We start from the raw sequence: 22,008 nt of genomic DNA, 5'->3' as shown, positions 1-22,008 counted from the left end.
GTAACTAATTGTGGGCTGTGAAAAATATTAGGCCCATCAGACAGAGATTGTGTTCTATATTAGAGGTGAAAAGGTTGCTTACAATAACTAAAAAGAAGTGTTTCTACAAAGCTAAAAGGCTTTTCAGGCCCACAAACCAGATTGTGCATGTACATTTTGTAGAACTTTTTTCTAAGTGGAGAAAATTTTTTTTAGTTCTCACTTACCTTTCTCTAGAGAAAGTGCTACCGAAATAAGAATAGTTCTTGTCAAAAATCATCCTGAAAAAAATTAATATTCACTGTCAAATGTAAGGACTGTTTAATAATTTGATTAAATTACCATTTGTGGTTAAATGGCATCCAGTTTTTTTGTAAACTATATAATGTTGAAATAAATAATTCAAGAATGTGACTCAATGTCAATACCAATATTTTAAAATTTAGTTTTCTTGTCTGATATGTTTTGTCTGATTTTTTTTTCTAGGAACAATATAAGTATTTTACCCAAACTTCCTTAATCCATGCAGTGCCTGTGTTTTATTTTTATCCATATTCTTATTACCTTGCTAGCACAGTGCCTACTGAAAGGCAGGTATTTAGTAAATGTTCTTTGAAGGATCTTTAGTTTGGCATAATGTATTGAGTCAAAAGCTGTCTATTATGGTTAGTTATGGTGATGTCTTTTCACCTGTAAGAGAGCTACCTCTATTTTGTATGAACTAGTGATGTCATCTTCTCTTGTTTTTTAGGATCCTCATTCTTCATTTGAAACGATACAGCTTCAATGTTGCTCTCTCACTTAACAACAAGATTGGGCAGCAAGTCATCATTCCAAGATACCTGACCCTGTCATCTCATTGCACTGAAAATACAAAACCACCCTTCAACCTTGGTTGGAGTGCACAGATGGCAATGTAAGTCTTTGAGAATTTCCTTACTTTCTGTTTTGAAGTAGAAAAGCTATTAGTATCTGATCAAAAGAATGAAAAGGCTTAGAAACAATAATCAGTACATATATGTAAACTAAAAAAAATGGGCAGTATACTGTATATATGTATTTACATGCAATATAATGTGTATGTGCAGTTGAACTGTAATAATTCTACCTAATAAAACTGAAAAAGGAAAAAAAATTAAAAAAAAAAAAAAAAAAGAATGAACTAGGTAACATGACTCCAGGTAGAATCAGACCAGTAAAGAGATTTTAATTTTGCTATATTTTGGGATTTTGTGCTAAATTACTGCCTGATTTAAGTAATTGAATAAAATGCTTAAAAATTTTCAACATATGTTAGTTGCCTTTCATAATGTTACCTTTTTAGGAAGTGCTTCTTACTCTTTTAGATCAGTGGAAGACAGTTTGATACATTTGGGAAACATAAACCAAATTTGCATGATCTTAAGAGTCACCTGAGCACTAAAAATACTGATTCCTCTATTTTTATTCCTTAGAAGTTCTGTTTTAGCAAATCTGATATATGGCTTGGGAATCAATATTTTTAACAAATGCCTTTGCTGACTCTTTGGGGTATACAAACTTGAGAAACAGTATACTAAATATTATGCTGGGGCCCCCAAAATAGATTGTGTCTTCATAAATGTACCAGTGAAATAGTGAAATGAAGAACTACAGTGGCTCCCAGGAATTCTTCCATGAGAAAAGAAGTAACCTTTACTTTTGATTTTGCTTCATGAATGCTGGGAAAACCTTAAGACTTCTGAATGTTGCTCATTCTTCTGCATACTTGCATAACTTTGAGCCATGTATTATAGTTATTTTTTATACTTGAATACTAGTTTGGTAGAATCATAAAGTTCTAGAACTTCAGAGGTGGAAGGGATTTCAGAGATTTTGTCTAAATTCTTAATTTTATAGAGGAGATCTGAGGAGGTTTTAAGTGATTTTCTTAAGCTCATACAGTTAGTAACTGGAAGAGCCAGGTCTCTTGGCTAAAGTGGAATAATAGATATTTCAGAAAGTAAATGAATATTTGCTAACATGAATTGATGGAGTTTTGTAAAATTATTTCCCCTTGGATTAATAATTGAAAATATATTCTATATTGTATAAGTTTATACTAAAGGCCTCAATGGGTCAATAACAGCGTGTTCCCAGGTTTTCTCTTACAGCCTTTCTTTAGAATAGATGTTTTTGCTTGATGCAAACTGCCCTCTGCTGGTAGAGCTAGTACTCTTTCTGCAGTAGTACTATATCAAACCATCGGCCAAGGCTCTTTATGATCACAGACCTGAAACCAGGCTGTCTGACTCCACAGTTTAATAGCTTTAAGACTTTGGACAAATTCCTTGACCTGTCTGTAGGGAAAATAAAAGGGTGGTTGTAAACGTTAAATGAGATAATACACATGAGTCCTTACTACAGTGCCTAACATCTAGTAAGTCCTCAATAAATGAGAGCTATTGTTATTTTATTGCTTAAAAGTAAAGAACTGAGACTGAGAATTTTCTTAAGTAGTTCTTTTCATATGCATTGTATTTGACTTCATTTCAGTGTTGTTTATTTAGATCATTAGATAGGGGAGAGCCTAGAGAAAGTACTTTGTTTTCTCTTTTGCTAGTAAAAGTATTACAGTTGTTTGCTTTTCAAGAGAATATATAAGGGACTGTAATACAAAATAATTCATTTTATAAGTTAAACATTCTTTTAGTAATGTAATTTTTACATTATATATTTTCTAATTTTCTGATAGTTCTAGACCATTGAAAGCCTCTCAGATGGTGAATTCCTGCATCACCAGCCCTTCTACACCTTCAAAGTGAGTTATATTTCTTGTGTACCCAAAATCTGTTTTTAAGGATTTGTCTCACCCCGATTTCCAGGATTATCCCCTCCCCTTTTCTTAATTGTTTGTCTTTTTTTGCATGATAACTGCTCTGCATTACTATACTTCAGAATTTTCCTGAATCTGCTTTAAACTAATCTAGGGTGTAACAAGTTTTTAACAATGGAGCAAGTTCGGGTGATCCTCTCAAAATTTTGCTTCAAAACTTCTTAAATCATCTGTTAATGTGTAGTATTTTCATCCTACAACTCTAGAAATTGATGACAAGGAATTTTAAGGTTTGAAGGATTAAAATAACTCCTAGTGATATAAAGCACCATTTTTCAAATATACACATGGAGATCCCAAAATGTCTTTTCACCTGTTGTTAGCCAGTGTGGGACTTCTTATCTTAGAAATTGAACTGGATCTATTCTGAAAGGGGACAGGAAAACAGGTACACACTGGAATGTAGCTGTTCTCCGAATGTTTTATGTTTTTTGCTTAAGACCAAAAGTTTGTCGAAGAAGGAAGCAAATACTTTTTCTTAATATACCTCCTCTATGATTTGAGTAGAACCCACAATTCAATTCCTGATTAGACATTACTAAATGACTTGGTTGTCATTCGTCTTTGAAATTAGTTTTTCTAAAAATTTGATGTCCCAAAGTACTTTTAGAAAAGAGACACTTTTGTTGTTTAAGGGCTTTTGGGGGGCTTATATAACCACAAAATGACATTTGGGAACTGCTATTTTCTCTTCCTCCTGTTAATTATTTTTCAGTGCAATTAAAACCAGATGACTAACTGACTAGAAATCTGAAATGGTACCGATATGAATACTCTTGCCCGTTCTCAAGATACAAATGAGCAATACCACTTGGCTGCTTAGAAAGTGAGCAAGTGATGCATTTACAGGATGAATATTTTTCCTTACTACAGGCAAGCTGCCTTCTGTGAATATAGTAACTATTAATGGAATGCACTCTTTATGTACCAAATCACTATAGTTTCAAGAAAGAGATGGTTTCATTGGGCATCATTATACTTGGCATGGTCATCTGTTCTCCAGGGTCTACTGGTATGAGAATTTGAGAGTTCTTCAGTAAAGGATGCTTAGGCCCTAGAAGACCTGTCATGCCGATCAAACTTAAAAGAGGCTGAGTTATGAACCAGAATACCATTGGTTCTTCTGTAATGTCCTTTATTGCATTTGACCCTGGTATTAGTAGCCAGGTGTCACCCTCCTTCAGCAAAGTATTTACATAGATAAATAAATCAGTATGTTCAGTTTTGCTTGGTGAGCATGAAATCAGAAGTGAAGAATTAAGATGGCTAATTGGCTACTTCTAAGTTGTACTAAAAACCCTTTTGGACCTATAATGGGAGGTTATTCAATTGTTCATGCTGAAGTGCAGTGATATCCTGGCTGCTCTCAGCCAAAGACTATGGTTGAGCCTATCGCTGACCACTTGCCTCTTTTCTTTGATCTACATTGCTATGCAATCCTCCTGGTTTCCATTGTGGCCTCTTATTTCTTGGTGCCATCATTCTATACGTTTGTTTACAGTTTTTCACATTTAGATTAATTGCATTTTTTCCAATTTCCATTTTACATTTTTTTTTTTTAGTACAACATGAATTTATGTTGATCTTCATCAAAGAAAGTTTGTGCTTTTTGACCTTTACCACTTTTCCTTTAGTTTATTTTCAGCTCACTTAGAAGACAACACAGTAACACCTTACTTATCTGGTATCATTGAAGAATAGTATTTGATAATTCAGATAAATGAATTTTTATATAACTGAAGCTTGCCTTTTTAAGCATTGCCTTTTTAATTTTAATCTTTAAATTTTTAAATAATTTTAATTATATCTTTATAACCTTAGAGAATTCCTTATATTGTTAAATTAAATATACTGAAGATAATTTGAATATATTGTAATGACTTAAAATCAGCATTATGAATACCAGTTATTGCACTGTGTTTTAATATGATAATGGCCTCAGAGGCTCTTAATTCTTACAAGACAGTTTACATTAAATTACTTTATAGTTCTTTATTGCCCTTTTTGTGTGATTATTCTCTCTCATTTCTTAGCTCTCATTTCTTGATGAACTTGCTACATTATTTTATACATCATTTCCTGGGGAAGAAGGTTCCTGTCTAAAGAGTAAAGTGCATGGGCTTTGAAACTACTGCCTTCCTCAGAAGCCTTTTTTCTTACTTTTTAATCCCTGTGTTCTAGAAAGTAGAAGTTGCCAGAAGTCTGGCCTACATGTAATTGGATAAGTGGAATGTTACTGTTGATTTCAGAGTACATGGATCATAATTTAAAGATCAAAAATTAGTCCTCATGCACTTCTAAACATATTCATTACAATGTCTGCATGCATTCAGTAGAGTACTTGCTTTATAAAGACAGTAACAAACTTCTATGGAGTTGATCATTAAAAGAAAAAAGGCACAAAGTGATTGGTTTACTGATGATATATAATAGCATAAGAGTTGTCTGATTTTCAAAGCATGGCTCTTTTGGAGCGGGGCAAAGGTAATGCTTAAATATACCTCTTTTGATATGTCTTTTTATCTCTGTTAAATCATTCTCCATAATGGAAAAGCTTTTTGTTTTATTTTGGTATTTATACTTCAGAAGAATAATAAGGACAAATGTTTATCAGATTTATATAGGGTTTTTTTCCTTGAATTACAGGAATTTCACCTTCAAGTCCAAGAGCTCTGTGGCTTTATGCCTTGATTCAGACAGTGAGGATGAGCTAAAACGCTCTGTGGCCCTTAGCCAGAGACTTTGTGAAATTTCAGGCAGTGAACAGCAGCAGGAAGACCTGGAAAAAGTAAGTAATTCCTCATCAAAATAGCTGACTGTCCAAACCAAATGCCTTTCATAACCACCATTAGCAAACTTAATACACAAGATAGATTATAAACTTACTGAATCTGTTCAGATGCTTGTTTTAAAGAATGTGCTTTTTATAACTACAAAACCAGTCTGTTTAAAGGTTTGAGCATTGAGACTTGTTTTTAATTGAGATATAATTGACATACAACATTATATTAGTTTCAAGTGTACAACATAATGGTATATGATATTTGTATATATTGCAAGATGATCACCACAATAAATCTACTCAACATTGTCACCATACATGTTACCAAAAATATTTTTTTTCTTGTGAATGAGGACTTTCAGATAGATGTACTTCTCTTAACAACTTTCAAATATGCTATACAATATTATTAACTATAGTCATCATTATAGTATACATTACATTCCTGTGACTTATTTACTTTATAACTGGAAGTTTGTACTTTTTTGCCCTCTCACCCATTTCACTCACTCCCCAACGTGCACCTCTGGCAACCACTAATCTGTTCTCTGTATCTGTAAGCTTAGTTTTTTTGTTTGTTTTTTAGATTCCACATATAAGTGAGATCATACAGTATTTGTCTTTCAGTAGATAACTTGTTTCCCTCAAGGTCCATTCATGTCATCTCAAATGGAAGATTTCATTCTTTTCTATGACCAAATAATGTTCCTCTGTGTGTGGTGGGGGAGGTATATGTGTGGGTATATATATGCCACATCTTCTTTATCCATTCATCCATCAGTGGACACTTGGGTTGTTTCCAGGATTGAGACATTTAAGAAATGAAAGTTGTTGTAGATAAATTGCTTTCTCTTATTAACCTTCAGAGCTACTTTTGCATATTGGTCCTAAAATAATTTCTTGCTTTACTTTGATACTAATTACTAATATGAGAGAACCATAGTAAACATTTTACATCAACAGGCCAACCAGGTAATCTAAAGGTAAATAAGGGCTGTGAAGGCACAACTACATCATCTTTCCTGACACAAAATGATAATTAATATTTTGAAGATACAAGCATTTTTTAGGAGTTTGTGTCATCTCGTGTGACTGATTTTAAACCTCCCTTTTGTAAGATAACAGTTATTTTAATAGTTATTTTCTTGTTAGACTGTTTCCCTTCTTTAAAGCTAGTTTGGTGGGGGAGGGTATAGCTCAAGTGGTAGAGTGCATGCCTAGTATATACAAGGTCCTGGGTTCAATACCCCCAGTACCTCCTCCAAAAATAAATAAGTAAACCTAACAACCCCTCCAAAGAAATCAAATGTAAAGCTAGTTTGTAGTTGCTCACCTTGAATGAGAAATGACAAAGTAAAATTCTCCCAGAAATGAGAGAAGGTTATTCAGAAAATAACTTCTGAGTACTTACATAATCTTGATACAGCTTTTATTTTTATCATTTATTAAAAAAAAATGATCAAGACCTGGCAACATTTTTAAAAGAATATTAGGTGTAGTGACAGAATATTTACAGTATAATCCACATATATCTGGAAGAAAATATACCAACAAATACTTAATAGTAATTATCTCTGAGTGATGGATTTTGAGTGAATTTATTATTTTTATGTATTTTCCAAATCTCTACAAGGAGTGTATTTAACACTTACTATAATCAAGAATATAAACATGTATCTTTATATAGTTATTATTAAAGGAAAATTAGGCTTTCCAGTGAGTTTATATACTGGTTATTTGGTTGTTAAATAACCCACAGCATCAAAGAAAGGAAACCCTTGAGAAATAAACATATCAACTTGAAACTCTAAGATGACTGTACTTGTAGGCATTCTCATTTCCTCTAAAAGCAGCTCTCTTCTTCAGGATTCAAAATTATGCAGAATAGAACCTGATAAGTCTGAATTGGAAAACTCAGGATTTGATGGAATGAGTGAAGAAGAGCTTCTAGCGGCTGTTTTAGAGATAAGTAAAAGAGAGGCATCACCATCTCTGAGTCATGAAGATGATGATAAACCAACTAGCAGCCCTGATACTGGATTTGCAGATGATGATATTCAAGAAATACCTGAAAATCCAGATCCTATGGAAACTGAGAAGCCAAAAACAGTCACAGAGCCTGGTAAGTTTCATGAAGATAAACGTTTGTTAAACAAGGCACAGCTGTGTTCCAAAGCCTTATAGAATGGGGGGTAGATGGATCTGTATAACAGCTAATAATATTTTTATGCTTTTTTTTTAACAGTTAAAATATTAAGAAGTAAATGTTGTGAGTAGTAACCAGAGGCTAGTGGTAAAGTATGTCATATCTCTAGTATACATCTAAAGAAAAGTTAGTATTCTTGTGCATTTAAAAAATGTTTGTGTCAGTTTTGGGTCACCACTGCTGTCTCAGAAATTTGTATAATTCTTTCTTCATTTTTTAGTATCTGAAATTTTACCAAGTTTTAGTATATAAATAACTCAAGTTCCCCTTTCTCCTTTGGGTTCATCCCTTTATAATGGTAGAATGACCACTGAACTAAGAGGGAGGGTCTTGGGCCTCTAGTCTTAGCTATTCCACTTACTAGTTATGAATTTCTTAATAGGTAATTTAACCTCTTTGATACTCAGTTTTCTTATCTCTGTATGGGGATCTACCAGACATACTTCAGGTGGTTGTGAATAGAACGTTAGATAGTATATACGTATTATGTAAAGTGCTATACAGATAAAAAATTACTTTGTGGTAATTATTCATATTTTGTTACTTCTCAAGCTATCACTATGAACAACAGAGCTGAGCCTCCTTGCCTTGCAATATGGATATTTTAAGATTTTTTAAAGTAGAACATTTTCACTGCCCCTTCCCGTGCCCAAGTTTTTTTCTTCTCATATCCTTAGCATCTGTATTTAGGTTGCTAGCTAATGTGTTTCAGTTTATCAAGCCTAGGATTTTGGAGATGAAGAGAATACTAGTGTATCACAAAATAATTTTCTGTATCCTTGAATTATTTTATGTGCAAGTGACGTAAGAATTAGTATATTCTCAATTTAATTTGTAACAAAAGCTAATGATTTTTGTATATAGGTGTTTCTGTTTTTTTCTTCTTGATTCAAGTATCCTTATGAAGTCCCTTTGTCTTACTAAACTTATAATCACTGCCCTTAGATGTCATTGGTTAATGTTAGTGCTTTTGTCCCATGCCGATTAATTTCCTGCTTTCAGCTCTTCCTTTCAGTTCTTTGGTCAGTTCTGCATCTCCCTAAAATCAATAAAGGAAGTTAGTCTTTGTACAATTAGTTCTAGATTATCTATGCCAATGGAGGAGAACACTAAGGTTATCAGATCATTAATAATCATAGGTTATCAAAATATTAATAACTCTAGCAGCTTTAGGAAGAACAAACTTGTGAATAAGGTTTTTATATCATTATATAAGATCCTTTAATTTTTAGTTGCCATCTTCCTCACTTGGATGCAGGCCATTATTATATTTCCTGTTTCTTTAAACTGATCATTCCATTGACCTTCTTACTGTAACTGAAATCTAAAAACATTGCTTATTCTGCAATTTTTTTAACTTATAGAAAATATTGAGCAAAAATAAAAGTAGAGAAATGAGTATAATGAACCTTCCCCCTTGTACCCATTATTGACAGTAAGCCAATCTTGTTTCATCTTTATCCCAGCCTCCTTCTCCATCCTATCCCCTGGGTTGTTTAGAAGTGAATCCCAGGTATTAGATCATTTCATCAGTAAGGATTTCAGTATCACTGAAAGATAAGAACTCTTTAAAAAAAAAATATATATATATATATATATCTCCTCAATCTCATTATCATACTTTAAAAGTTAATCATTCTAAGGAATGATCAAATATGATCAAACCTTCAATAAGGTTTTTATTTTGAAAATTTCAAATCCAAAGATGAGTTGAAGAATAAAACAATAAACAAACTTATACCCTTCACATATATTCATTAATCAACATTTGGTCACATTTGCTTTCTCTCCCTTCTACTCCCCGTGTGTATGTGTATTTGTGCAGCAGTTACCCCAAAATTAGTACCTTAAAATAACAATAATTTTAATATCTCATAATTCTATGGTTTGACTGTCTTAGCTGATAGTTTTTCTGCTCCATGTGATGTTGGCTGGGCCTGCACCATACAGCAAATGGTACCATCATCCATCTAGTTGCTCAAGCGAAAAAAAAAAATCTCCCTTGATATTTTTGTTTTACTTTACACTTCACATTCAATCAGTCCATCACTAAGTCTAGTTTGCTGCACCTCCAAAATATATCCTGAATCCAGTCATTTATGAACATCTTCATAGCTACAACTTTAGTCTTCCATCTCACCTGTGCCACTACAACTGATTTGTAATATTTCTCCCTTCACCCTTGCCCTGCTGTTATGGACCTTCTTTCATGAACAAAGCAGCCAATGTAATCTTTCTGAAGCATAAATCACAGTGTCACTCTTCTGCTTTAAACTTACTATGACTTCCCATTATACTTAATCAAAACTTCTCACCATGGCCTATCTTCACTCTCCCTCTCTTTCACTCTACTGTTTTAGCCATACTAGCTTTCTCTGTGTGTCCCTCAGATATACTAAGCTTATTCTCATCTCAGAGCCTTTGCGCTTAAGCTCCTTGAAGTCAAGGGCCATCTTACCTTAATTATCACTATATCCCCAGCTTCTACAGCAATACCTGGCACATAGTGGATTCTCAATAAATATTTGGGGCCCATCAGACTGACTGTCATGACTCAACTGAGGAGGGGAAGGAAGACAGCTAAGTAAGGTTTCACTGTTAGCCAGAGGAAGGGAAGAGTGTGTGCAAAGGCCCAGACTTGAGAAAGTCCATGGCATGTTAGCAGACCTGAAAAAGTTCAGGATGATCTACATGGTTGGGACATAGTGTTGAGATGGAAAAGCAAAAGATGAGACTAGAGCATTACTCAGTCTCCAGTTTTTTCATGGCCTAAAGCCATGTTTAGGAGTTTGAACTTTTATTTCAAAAGCATTAGGAAGTTATTGAATAATTTTAAACAAAAAAGTATTTGATAAAGATTTATATTTGAAAAAAATCATTCCAGCTGCAGTGTAGTGCATAAATTAAAGAAGAACCAAAGTATCCTGTGAGACCTCTTAGTAAGTTATTGTAATAGTTCAGACCAAAAGTTGATGATGCCCTAAACCAAGGGTTTGGCATTGAAAACCGAAACAATGGATGGATTCAAGAGATAGTTAGGAAATAATAATTCATCTGATATGAGGAGGTAAATGAAAAGAAGTCAAAATGACGCCCAGGTTTCTGTCTTTAAAAAAAAAACTGTGAACAGTGATCCCATTGACTGAAATATAGAATGTAGAAAAGGAGCAGCTTTCATTTGGGGTAGGGGAAGAAGCATATGATATACTTAGTATAACAGTGTTGAGTTTTAACAGTGGTTCCCCTGTGATTGTGCAAGGTCCTTAAAAGTGTGTTTTTATTTTATGATCATATTTGTTCCCGTAGATCTTAAGTATTTTTTGTATCCATCTGAAATTTACGCTGAAGACAGATGTATATTGATTTTTAGCATCTCAAAGTAAACTTTCTTGCATCTGTTTTATATCACATCGATTAATTATTAGTGTAATTCTAGGATTGTGTGAGGTACATTGGTACACTGAGTGCTAAAAATTATTAGTTAAGAAGAACTATACATAGAGGGGAGGGTAGAGTGCATGCCTAGCATGCATGAGGTCCTGGGTTCAATCTCTAGTACCTCCATTTAAATAGATAAGTAAGTAAGTAAGTAAGTAAACCTAATTACCTCCCCCCAGAAAACAAATAAAATAAACATAAAAGAAGAACTATACCTCTGTTACCTTTTTTTATGAGTATGTTTTGATAATAAAAGTAATAAAAACTCACCTTTTGCCCTAAAATAGTAGCTTCAACTTCCGAATTTTTCTTTCACTTGCAATGCTCAACACCAGCTAACTTTGAATGTCTCAGTTCCAAATTTACAGAAGTGATCTGATGGTTGATTGATGGTTGACTCAAGTATCCATTCCTGGCCCCGTAAGCTAAGGCCAAAGGGACAGGCAGGGTCAAATAGGCTTCAGAGCTGCCTGTTTCAGGCTATGGAAATGACTGTTTCTCTAAGAACGGCAGAATGTAATTTTTTTTTAAACTAGGATCATACTGCTTTTTGCACTTAAGATAGCCTGAGTTTTTTTCCCTCTTTTAATGAATATTCAGAATTAGTTTTAATGGTAAATATTCTCTTGGCAATTCAATTAAAGAATAATGCTAGTTGCTAATTTAGAATCTAAAACCAAGATACTGTAAGCTTCAGAGTCGTCTGTGCTATAGAAAAGTGTCTGTCATTTACATAGTTAAAATGCAGTATTAGAGCAGGTAAAGAGCATACTCATTTTAAAACAATCCTTATGGAATGAATCTGTAAAGGTAATTCTTGATGACCAGTTAAATTTTTTTTATGAGAACTTTCTTTATTTGCTAAGATGAAAATTTTTGCTTTGGTAAGTGAGAGGGAGGGAGGGTCCTTCCTCTTCTCCCTAAATTAAAAAGTATAATGATATTTAAATAACTAGAACAAAATTATGCCCCTACTGCTTATTCCAGCTAGCTATATTCTAGAGATTGAGAATGAACAAAAGGAAATGAAAGGTTAGGTGGGGAGATTATAGCTCAGTGGTAGAAGTGCATGCATAGCATGCACAAGGTCCAGTGTTCAATCCCTAGTATGTCAATTAAAAAAATAAATAAATCTAATTATACACCCCCCAAAACAAACAAACAAAAAGTTTAATCTTTTTCTTATCTCCCTGGATGAATGTTTTAAACATGTGTGTTGTCATACGCTTGTATGGTACATGAAGTGTTTATTACATATTTTATGTAACTCTTTTGATTTAGAATATGTATAAGACTCATTTGATTATTAATATGAAAACACACTTCACTTGACATACAGTGTAATAAATGGGAAAATCTCAATAATTAATAATTCTAGCCTAATTTTTACTTCATTTACTCTAAACAATACTTTATTCCTAGTACTAGGTCATGTGACATGACCTGTGAATATGGCTATTTATTCTTCTCTATCCTTAACCATAGTGCCTCTGATGATCAGTTAAACTTCAGAATCATTGCTGTAGATTAGTGGTTCTCAACCAAGGGCAGTTTTGTCCCCCAGGGGACATTTGACAATGTCTGTCACTTTTGGTTGTCACAGCTGGGGAGGGCAGGTTGCTACTGGCATCTGGTAGGTAGAGGCCAGGAATGTTGCTAAACAGTATGCAATGTACAGCTCCTCTTCCCACAAAACCAAAAAATTGTCCCACCCAAAATGTCAACAGTGCTGAGGTTGAGAACCCTGATCTAGAAACAGTAAGATGAGATTGTACATCCCAAGCAAGTTATGTCTGAGGTTACGATACATTACTCTCCAAACAGTAGATGTCACTCTAGTCTAGAGATTTCAGTTTATTAGAGAGGATTTCCCAGTTATGTTATGTTCTGCTTCCTCAGATCCTGCCAGTTTTACGGAGATAACTAAAGATTGTGATGAGAATAAAGAAAATAAAACTCCGGAAGGTTCTCAAGGAGAGGTTGATTGGCTCCAGCAGTATGATATGGAGCGTGAAAGGGAGGAACAAGAGCTTCAGCAGGCATTGGCTCAGAGCCTTCAGGAGCAAGTAAGAGATATTTATATTGCTACTTTCTCCATACCAATCTTTCCTATAGAACAGTAATAATAATCATTTGTTAAGCACTTACTATGAGTCAGGCATTGTTCCCGATGATTTACATAAAGTAAATCATTGACCCACTAAAACAAACAAACAAAAACTTGCTTGGGGCTTCTGCCTTGGGTTTGAAACAGAAACATTGATCGTTTTTCTTTTTTAAAAAATCCAAATGCAACAAAATGTTTTGTTGGTTACCTCCTATTACTGTAATTTATTGCACGCTAAAGCAGGATAGGTTATTAGAGATCATCCCTAGTCCAACTTTATTTTGCAGGCTGTTGAAACAGCCAGTATACTATTATGATTTTATCATCAATATTTTAAGGCAAAGTATTTGTTTGGTCATTTCCTTACAGTATGAATCCTTGCCTGTGAATTATTTAAACATAAAATTCTCAGGAATGTTATCTGAGTATTATCTAAAATTTTAGATTTTAATGGTAGACTAGCATTTATCTGCTCTTTTCTTTGTGTAGTAATCTGTTCTTCAATTTTTAGTTCTTTATGCTCATTTTTGCCAAAACTTGTTGATTTGCATTGTTGCAGTCACCTGTGAAATCTGTCTAAAAGGTGATGTTTTCATGGTTGTCTGATCCTCAGCAATCTCAGTCATGTTAGTAATAAAAATTTACTTCAATATCCAGTACCTCTATTAAAATAAATAAATAAAAACCTAATTACCTCTCCCCAACCCTTCCCCTCAAAAATTTACCAAGACTCCCTAGAATGAATGCTCAGTTTTAATGTTTGCAAATAATCATACTAAGAAATCTAATGTCACTAGAATATTAGGTTTCAATTTTAATGGCACATTAATATTATCTGGGGAGCTTTTAAAAAAATACTGATGCCTGGGTTGTTCTGCCCCTCAGAAATTGACATAATTGATCTGGGGTGTGGTCTGCACATCTAGATTTCTTTTATTCTTTTTTTTTTTTTAATAAGAATTTTGAAAACTTACTGCAGTGATTCTTATGTGCAGCCAAGGTTGAGAATTGCTGCTTTAAAACCATTTCAGAACTAGCTGTTCTATATTCTTTTATTTATGAAAGGACCTCTCTAGCTACCTCGTCATGTATATGTCAAACTACTTTACAAATAATATTACAGTAATCATTTGTTTAAGAAAACCTACTTTTAGTAGAGAAGACCACGGTTTGATTTTTAACAACAGTTCCTTATAGCACAGAAAAAAAAAAAAAATCCAGCAACCATGCTTTTCATAGACAAAAGACATACTCTTTTTATTGTCAGCTGACCCAGTTAAAACTATCCTATTTTTCTCCAGTATGAGAATAGGATTATAAGATGAAGTTTCTTTAATTTGGTATACCCGAATCATTCTATTAATTACTAAAAGAGAGTTCTTTACCTTCTGGTTTCAGCATAGACTTTATATACTTGGATAAATTTAAGTAATCATATTTCCTTTTAGAGAATACCTCTGTTACTTCCTTGAACACAGTATTATTGCTCCCAGGACTATAATGCAGAATAATTCATTCTAAGCTCTGCTTATATATTTTAGTAACTTTAAAAACAAGTCTAGAATTGAGAAAAGTATAAAGCAATTCTGCTTAAATTATTTTTTCTTGATTTTTGCATCCTTTGTAAACTATCTTTTCTCTGAAGATGAGAGGGAAATTTTTTTATAGTCAACATTTTTCCTAGTCCTTTTTGTAATTAATTAGTCAGTTAATTGAAACATTTTCAGAGGTATTATTTTCTCTAAGAAAACCTCAGCTATATTCAAAAAGCAACAGTCAACAGCATTCAGTTAGTATTTGCCAAGCTTCTAATGTCTTGGTTTCTTTAGCAAGAATAAAAATAGAAATCTATGAATATGTTGTAGAAATGTTTATCTTGCTGTCATAGGGTCAGTGATGTGCTAGAGCCAGCTCCCTGTCAGCTTAGGAGAGCCCACTATACATACCTCTTCCCAACTCTGCATTCAGAATCACTTAGGTAGCTAAAAATTGGCCATGGTGGGAGTATTTATTCCAAGAAACTTGGCAAATCTTGTAATTCAAGGGAAAGGAAAGAGAGCTGTTTGAAGTATCTGCTATGTTCCAAATATTTCATACATGTAAGAAGAAAAGGAATTGCATCATAATGTCACATTCAGTGGCTTTTGGTTGGCAAGCCAAAAGTCACTTACTTAAAGAGAGAGCATTTAAGGCCCAAGTTTGTATTTTAGGAGGAAAGTGTTGGAAAGAGTAAAGAACTCCTCATTCCTCAAAAGGTCATATTCCAAACATCCATAAAGTTACAGAAAACATTATTAGCAAATACTTTCAGAGCAGCTGATTTTATCCTCATTAAATAAGTTTAATCAATACCTCTTTAAATGGTTTAGTTTGTTCTTATCCTTTTAGGAGGCTTGGGAACAGAAAGAAGATGATGACCTCAAAAGAGCTACAGAGTTAAGTCTTCAAGGTATGGAGATTATTTTAATTACCTTTTTTAATACAGTGAGATGTATCACACAGAAGAGCATATAAAATGTGTTAGTTATTTTTAATAACAATAACAAATTTGAACACTTCCCAGGTAAAGAAATAGAACCTTAAAAGTTAACCTGTATACCCCTCCTTTTCCCTCCCTCTCAGAAGAGACCACCTATCTAACATTGGTGTTCATCATTAGCTTGCCTTTTTTAAAAAATAATTTTACCATCTATATTCATATCCATAAACAATATTTTTTTTTATTTTGAAAATTAAATAGCAAGAATAGTGTGTCTGTAATCCATCTGTATGAAAGAGGAGTACTGCCACTGTTAAACTCCTAGGAGAAGATAATATGGCTTCAGTTTCCCTGTGAATTTATAACACTCACTCTGGGAAAGTCAGTGGGCAAAGTCATGAATGAGTATTCAGAAGCATAAGGTTCACCATAATCATGGCATTTAGCAGAACTAATATATGGACCAGGTGCTAGAAGTCCACCAGGACAGGCAGTCATGAGAAGTGGACTAATTCTGTATTTTCTAAGATCACTGTGGTCTTTCTCTGGCCCTCAGTACTAGGTTAAAGCAGAACACTTTGGTATAAAATGAGTGTTCTAGACTGATCTAGACACCAAAGACGTGGTGGAAAGAGCAAGAATTTCACTGGCAAATGGTTGAGACAAATAAGAATTCGAGCTAGGCTCTCCTAAGCATTCTGTCCTCAGGTTTAAAAGATGGTACAATGATGGCGATGATGGCTTTCTCAAGTCATAGTTGCTGCAATCTGGACTGGTTGCCCCTGCATCCATGCACAGATATCCTGAGATCTCCCTAACCGTTCTCCAGAGAATCTCTCTCTGATTCTCTCTTTTGTTTGAATCTCCCATTTCCTCTCTCTTGCTCTTTGTCTACTTACACTTTGATGGAGAACATCCCCAGTAGTTTTCTTGAAAAAGAGATGTGACTTATATTTTTGGGAGACCTTACAAGTTTTATTCTGCCCTGGTATTTCATAATTTGGCTGCATATAGATTCTGGGTTTACGATCATTGTGAAAACATTGTTTCTCCCCAACTTCATGCTGCTGGACAATGACAAAAATCTTGTTTGCTGGGTTGCTGTATGAGAAGTCTAAAGTTGTTCTTTATCCTGATGTGACCTCTATTCCTCGGAAAGTTGTAGGATCTTCTCTGTTTCTATTGTGATGAAGTTTTATAGTGATGTGCCTTGATGTGAGTCTGTTTCATCCATTTTTGCTGGGCATTTAGTGGATCATTTTAATCCAGAAACTTGTGTCCTTCAATTCTAAGAAATTTTCACTGATTGATCTTTTTGAAACTCCTATTATCTAGACATCCTAGTCTGGTCCTCTTAATTTTCTCATCTCTTCTCTCCAGTTTTTTTATTTTACTCTACTGTTTGGGAAGTTTCTCCAACCTTATCTCTAACTCCAAACCTTTTTTTGAGTGTTTTATTTCTATCATATTTCTAATTTTCAAGAACTGGTTTTGTGAATGTTTCTTTTTTATAAGATTTTGTGATGGGGGTGGTTCATGGAAGTAATACCATCTCAACTCTCTGAGAATATTAAATATAGTTCATTTGTTTGTTTATTTGAAGTCTTCTTCTGCCTGAATAGATTCTGTTTTCTCCAGATTGCTCTGTCCTGTGTGTTTATTATAGTCTTTATACTCCTTGTTAAAGGATTTCCTCAGTTATCCAGTAATCCTTGGCTGTCAGCTCATGATTAAGAGTAGGGAACTAAAAAAGATGTTAGGAAGCTCTGAGTACATGAATAGCTAGAGCTTGTCAGCCTTGAGTTTTACAGGTTGGGACTGTTTGGGGGATGATCTTAATATTTTAGGCCTTTCCCTGGGGCTAATATTCCTAAAGAAAGTTTTCTGGTCTCTTGCCTTGCCTAAAAGTAAAAGATGTGGCTACCAGAGTTTTGGGAGCCAAGTGTGCGAATAGGGCTGGGAGTCAGGGTGGGAGTTATACTCATCTTTCAATATGCAAACTGTCGCCTACTCCCCTGTTTTCAGTATGGTACTCTCCCATGCATGGCATCCCCCCAATCCAGAGGCTTTTTTTACTAACTCTCCAGAGACTAAGGCTCTAGACTTCTGTCATTGCCCAGCAGTATGAAGTAGTGGACAGTGGATCTAGGAATCTGTAACTCAGTTTTCACCTAATCCTAATTTTTATCCCCTCCTTTTCCTCCGGTTTGAAAGATATCTGGTACTTCCAAGTTGTATGTTTTTTGAAGACTGATACAAGTTGGATTGGTTATCAACTTTTCCATTACTGGCTTAGGTTTTGGCTTTGGCTTTCTTAGGTCTGCTAACTCAATCACCCATCTACGCTCGAGCTTCCAAAATTTTGATGCTATAATCTCTTCCTGTTCTTCCCAATCTTAAGTGTTCATGTCTTTTAAACAACTCTATAAAGCAAAGAACCATTTATGTAGAAATTCTCTGGGATTCTTTATTTAAAGCCATTTGTAGAGATGGATTCTTCTTCTAATGAAAACACATTATTAAAGAGAAAAATGGATCTTGGATTATTTGTTTAGTGTATTTTAGGTTAAACTTAAGAGTTAAAGATTGTATTTCCATTATTTTTGTTAAATTTCAAAAAATGACTTAATATTGAAGAAAATGAAAGGATACTGACTTTTTAATGGTCTCTTTTCTGTGAGATAATTTATGTTTACTGGTGGTACCTACAATATGCACCAAGTACTTCAAATGTAACATATAGTTTATATAATGTGGAATTTAGCAAAATTGGATTATATGTAAAATTTTTATTCTTTTTCAGTTTTATTCCTTTCTTATGAGAGTATTGTCTCCTTTCATATAAATACATATAAAACAAAAAGCAACATTTCTTTTACAGATACCTAGTGCCTGAATTGTTACTCCCCAGAGTGGGCTGGGTGAATTGAAACTCTAATAATGATATGTTTCACGTTTTCTTAGGATGATAAAATGTGTACCTCAAGCTGTTTTTTTGTTGTTGTTGTTTTTAATTTATTTTTTGAATTTTGTTGGGGGGTGGGTAATTTGGTTCATTTATTTTTTAATGGAGGTACTGAGGATTGAACCCAGGACTTCTTGAGTGCTAGGCATGCACTCTTGCCACTGAACTATACCCTTCCTCCCTCAAGCTGTTTTTTTAATCTTCCCCATTATATTTCTCTGTGTCTGCTCCAAGAACTTTTACAAAACTTTGTCTTTATGTTCTTCAGAGTTTAACAACTCTTTTCTGGATTCATTGGGCTCTGATGAGGACTCTGGAAATGAGGATGTTTTAGATATGGAGTATACAGAAGCTGAAGCTGAGGAACTTAAAAGAAATGCTGAGGTGGGTGATGTTTTATTCCCTTCGTAGAACTGGTCAGATTGTCAGTATTACTCCTCCTGCCCCTTATCTTCAAAGGCCACACTGCCAGTGTCCATTGCAGGTTAATTTCTGCCCCTTTGGCAACTATCAAACGGTCTTCACTTTCTCTTGGCCTTTGCATCTTATGTCTTACACACAGATTCAAAATAAAATGAAATAAAGCCAAATATGTTGTGATCACCTTATGTGCATGCATGTTAGATAATAACTGAGTAATAGCTCTCAAAGTCGTATGTATATTAAGTCACCTTTAGTTCTGCGAAAACCTATATTATCTTTATGGTTAAATACCAAAACTGGTTGACTGTTACTCAGTAAGAACTGTTGAATTAGTGACATTAGCTAGAGCACTTGGAATCCTTCTTTACTGTTTTTCCCCCTAAATAATTGCTTTTCCCATTTTCCAATTTTTTTGTTATTTTAATTACCCAGTATTCCACTGTTCTAACACAACTGCTATTAGCATTTTGATATATTCTTTTGTCATCCCTACCCTCAAAGTACCCCAGGTATGCTTTTACAAAATCATAGATTAAGTACAGTTTTTATCTTGCTTGTTAAAAGACTATAAGCATTTTATTTTTAATGGCTATACTATATTCCATCAATGAGCACACTGTTTATTTTATTTTATTTTTAAATAACATTGAGCATTTAAGTTAACTTCTCTTTTTTCTTTATAATAAATAATATATCACAGCAAGGAAATACTGTATAGCACAGGGAACTATATTCAATATTTTGTAATAACCTATGATGGAAAATAATCTGAAAAAAATATATAAATGTATAACTGAATCACTTTGCTATACACCTGAAACATTGTAATCAACTTTGCTTTAATAATAAATAAAATAAAATAATAAATTATATATCGAGGAACTCTTGTGTGATTGTAATGTTTTCTATATTTAGGATTTTCTTCTTTAAGTAAAGCCCCAGAAATAAGTTACTACATCAAAGTTTCTGAACATTTTAATGGTTTCACACTTACCTGTAGCTATATTTCTTCCAAAATTGTATCTTTTAGTGCTCCCTGCAGTGTATGAGTATCACTTTTGTTTTATTCTTCTATTAACAGTATTTTAATAGCATTTTTTAAATATTTAAAATGTAAAAGTTCACCCATAATCCCTACAGCAACACAGCAACTCTTCATTTTTTTTCATTGTTTTCCAGTACTTAACTGTTAACATACCTATTTTTGTAGAGCCGTAGTTATGTGTGTTCATGTGGTTTTGAAAAACAAATTAACATGTTGCTGACCCACACATTTTTTAATAACTGAATAATGTATTGAGTTGATATATTAGTAACCATTTAACTATTGGGCCTTTTGTTCCAACTTTTCATTATCATAGAAAATACTACAGTGAATAATTTTATGCATATATAACCTTCTTTTGAATTATTTTCTTAGGAAATTCTTGAATTCTTAGTTAGGAGTAGAACTCAGGTCAAAGGATGTGAACAATACCAACCACTTGGGTTTTTATTGAGTCTGACTACACACACACTGAAACTTAGCCATGTCAATTTTAATAATAAATTTAAATTTAGTGTTTGCTTTTATTCAAATGAAGAGTTAAAACTCATGTCCACTTCTATTTTCCAGACAGGAAATCTTCCTCATTCCTATCGGCTCATCAGTGTTGTCAGTCACATTGGTAGCACTTCTTCTTCAGGTAAATGGACATCAGGATTTCAGCATTTTGTAAATGGAGTAGCCAGTGTTTACTCCTTGTTGGGTTACTCTGAGCCTAGCTTTGTGAGGAATAAGTTGAACGCATCAAGAAAAACTTTGAAATCTTTTTTTTGTACAAACTAAATGTGAATTGTGTTAATGGGTGTTTTGATTTTTCTATTCATAAATGACTCAAAATCCCCTAAACAAAATAATATATTTATCAAAAAAGTTGTCCCAGTATAGTATATCCCTCCCTTAAATTTCTAGGGGTTTTTTGTTGGGTTTTGTTTTGTTTGGGGTTTTTTTTTTTTTTTTTTTTTTTTGCTAATTTTTTTTCAAGGTAGGGGAAGGAATTACGTTTTTTTTAATGGTGGTACCCAGAATCTCATGCATGCTAAGAACATGCTGCCACTGAGCTATATCCTTGCCCCTAAATTTCTGTAATTTTTTAAATGGGTTTTAAAACCTTGAGTAACATAAAATGGCATGGGTGTATCTCATTCTGAAACTTCCTGTACCTGAGAAAAATCCAATAATGTTTTTTAAAAAGCCTTCATTTTAAGATTTTATTTATTTCAGGTCATTACATTAGTGATGTGTACGACATTAAGAAGCAGGCTTGGTTTACTTATAATGACCTAGAGGTATCTAAAATCCAAGAGGCTTCCGTGCAAAGTGATCGGGATCGGAGTGGTTACATCTTCTTTTATATGCACAAGTAAGAAACTTTGCTGGATCTGAAGTCATAGGCTAAAAATCACATGAACTCTTTCTTTTTCCTTTAAGGATAAAATGTTCCCATCAGTTAATTGGTTTACAATTTTTTATTTTTTTTAATCTTTGCTTAGGGCTAATGTCTTGATACTACCTTGGAAGTCCAAAATATTTGCTTTTAACTCAGCATTAATTACTCATCACACAGTGACATCTAGGTATGGAACTTAAGACTGTTTTATGATGGAAGCTGTCCTATTGTAAATCTTTTTGGTCTTCCAGTGTTACCACCCAGAAGATATAAGTTATATGGATGGGAACTCCATAGCATTTCTATCAAAGCTAGCTATTGCCATCCCCCTCCCCACCCTGCC

The 22,008-nt window shown here is 33.8% G+C and overlaps 1 protein-coding gene across 5 annotated transcripts in view; it reads left to right on the top strand.

The window, feature by feature from the left end:
• Window positions 1–22,008, top strand: part of USP37 (ubiquitin specific peptidase 37) — a 77,510-nt gene that overhangs the window by 50,756 nt on the left and 4,746 nt on the right. For all 5 annotated transcript variants that reach the window (XM_032480254.1, XM_006186835.3, XM_032480253.1 and 2 more), the window contains 9 exons: window positions 731–895; window positions 2,693–2,758; window positions 5,480–5,621; window positions 7,482–7,737; window positions 13,159–13,325; window positions 15,755–15,815; window positions 19,079–19,194; window positions 20,849–20,918; window positions 21,500–21,638. In XM_032480254.1, the coding sequence (XP_032336145.1) occupies window positions 731–895; window positions 2,693–2,758; window positions 5,480–5,621; window positions 7,482–7,737; window positions 13,159–13,325; window positions 15,755–15,815; window positions 19,079–19,194; window positions 20,849–20,918; window positions 21,500–21,638 (1,182 nt within the window). The remainder of the gene's footprint in view (window positions 1–730; window positions 896–2,692; window positions 2,759–5,479; window positions 5,622–7,481; window positions 7,738–13,158; window positions 13,326–15,754; window positions 15,816–19,078; window positions 19,195–20,848; window positions 20,919–21,499; window positions 21,639–22,008) is intronic.

The sequence above is a fragment of the Camelus ferus genome, chromosome 5, assembly GCF_009834535.1.
Source record: "Camelus ferus isolate YT-003-E chromosome 5, BCGSAC_Cfer_1.0, whole genome shotgun sequence".
NCBI lineage: Eukaryota > Metazoa > Chordata > Mammalia > Artiodactyla > Camelidae > Camelus > Camelus ferus.
The sequence above is the reverse complement of the archived record's forward strand: the minus strand, read 5'-3'. Positions and strand labels throughout refer to the sequence as shown.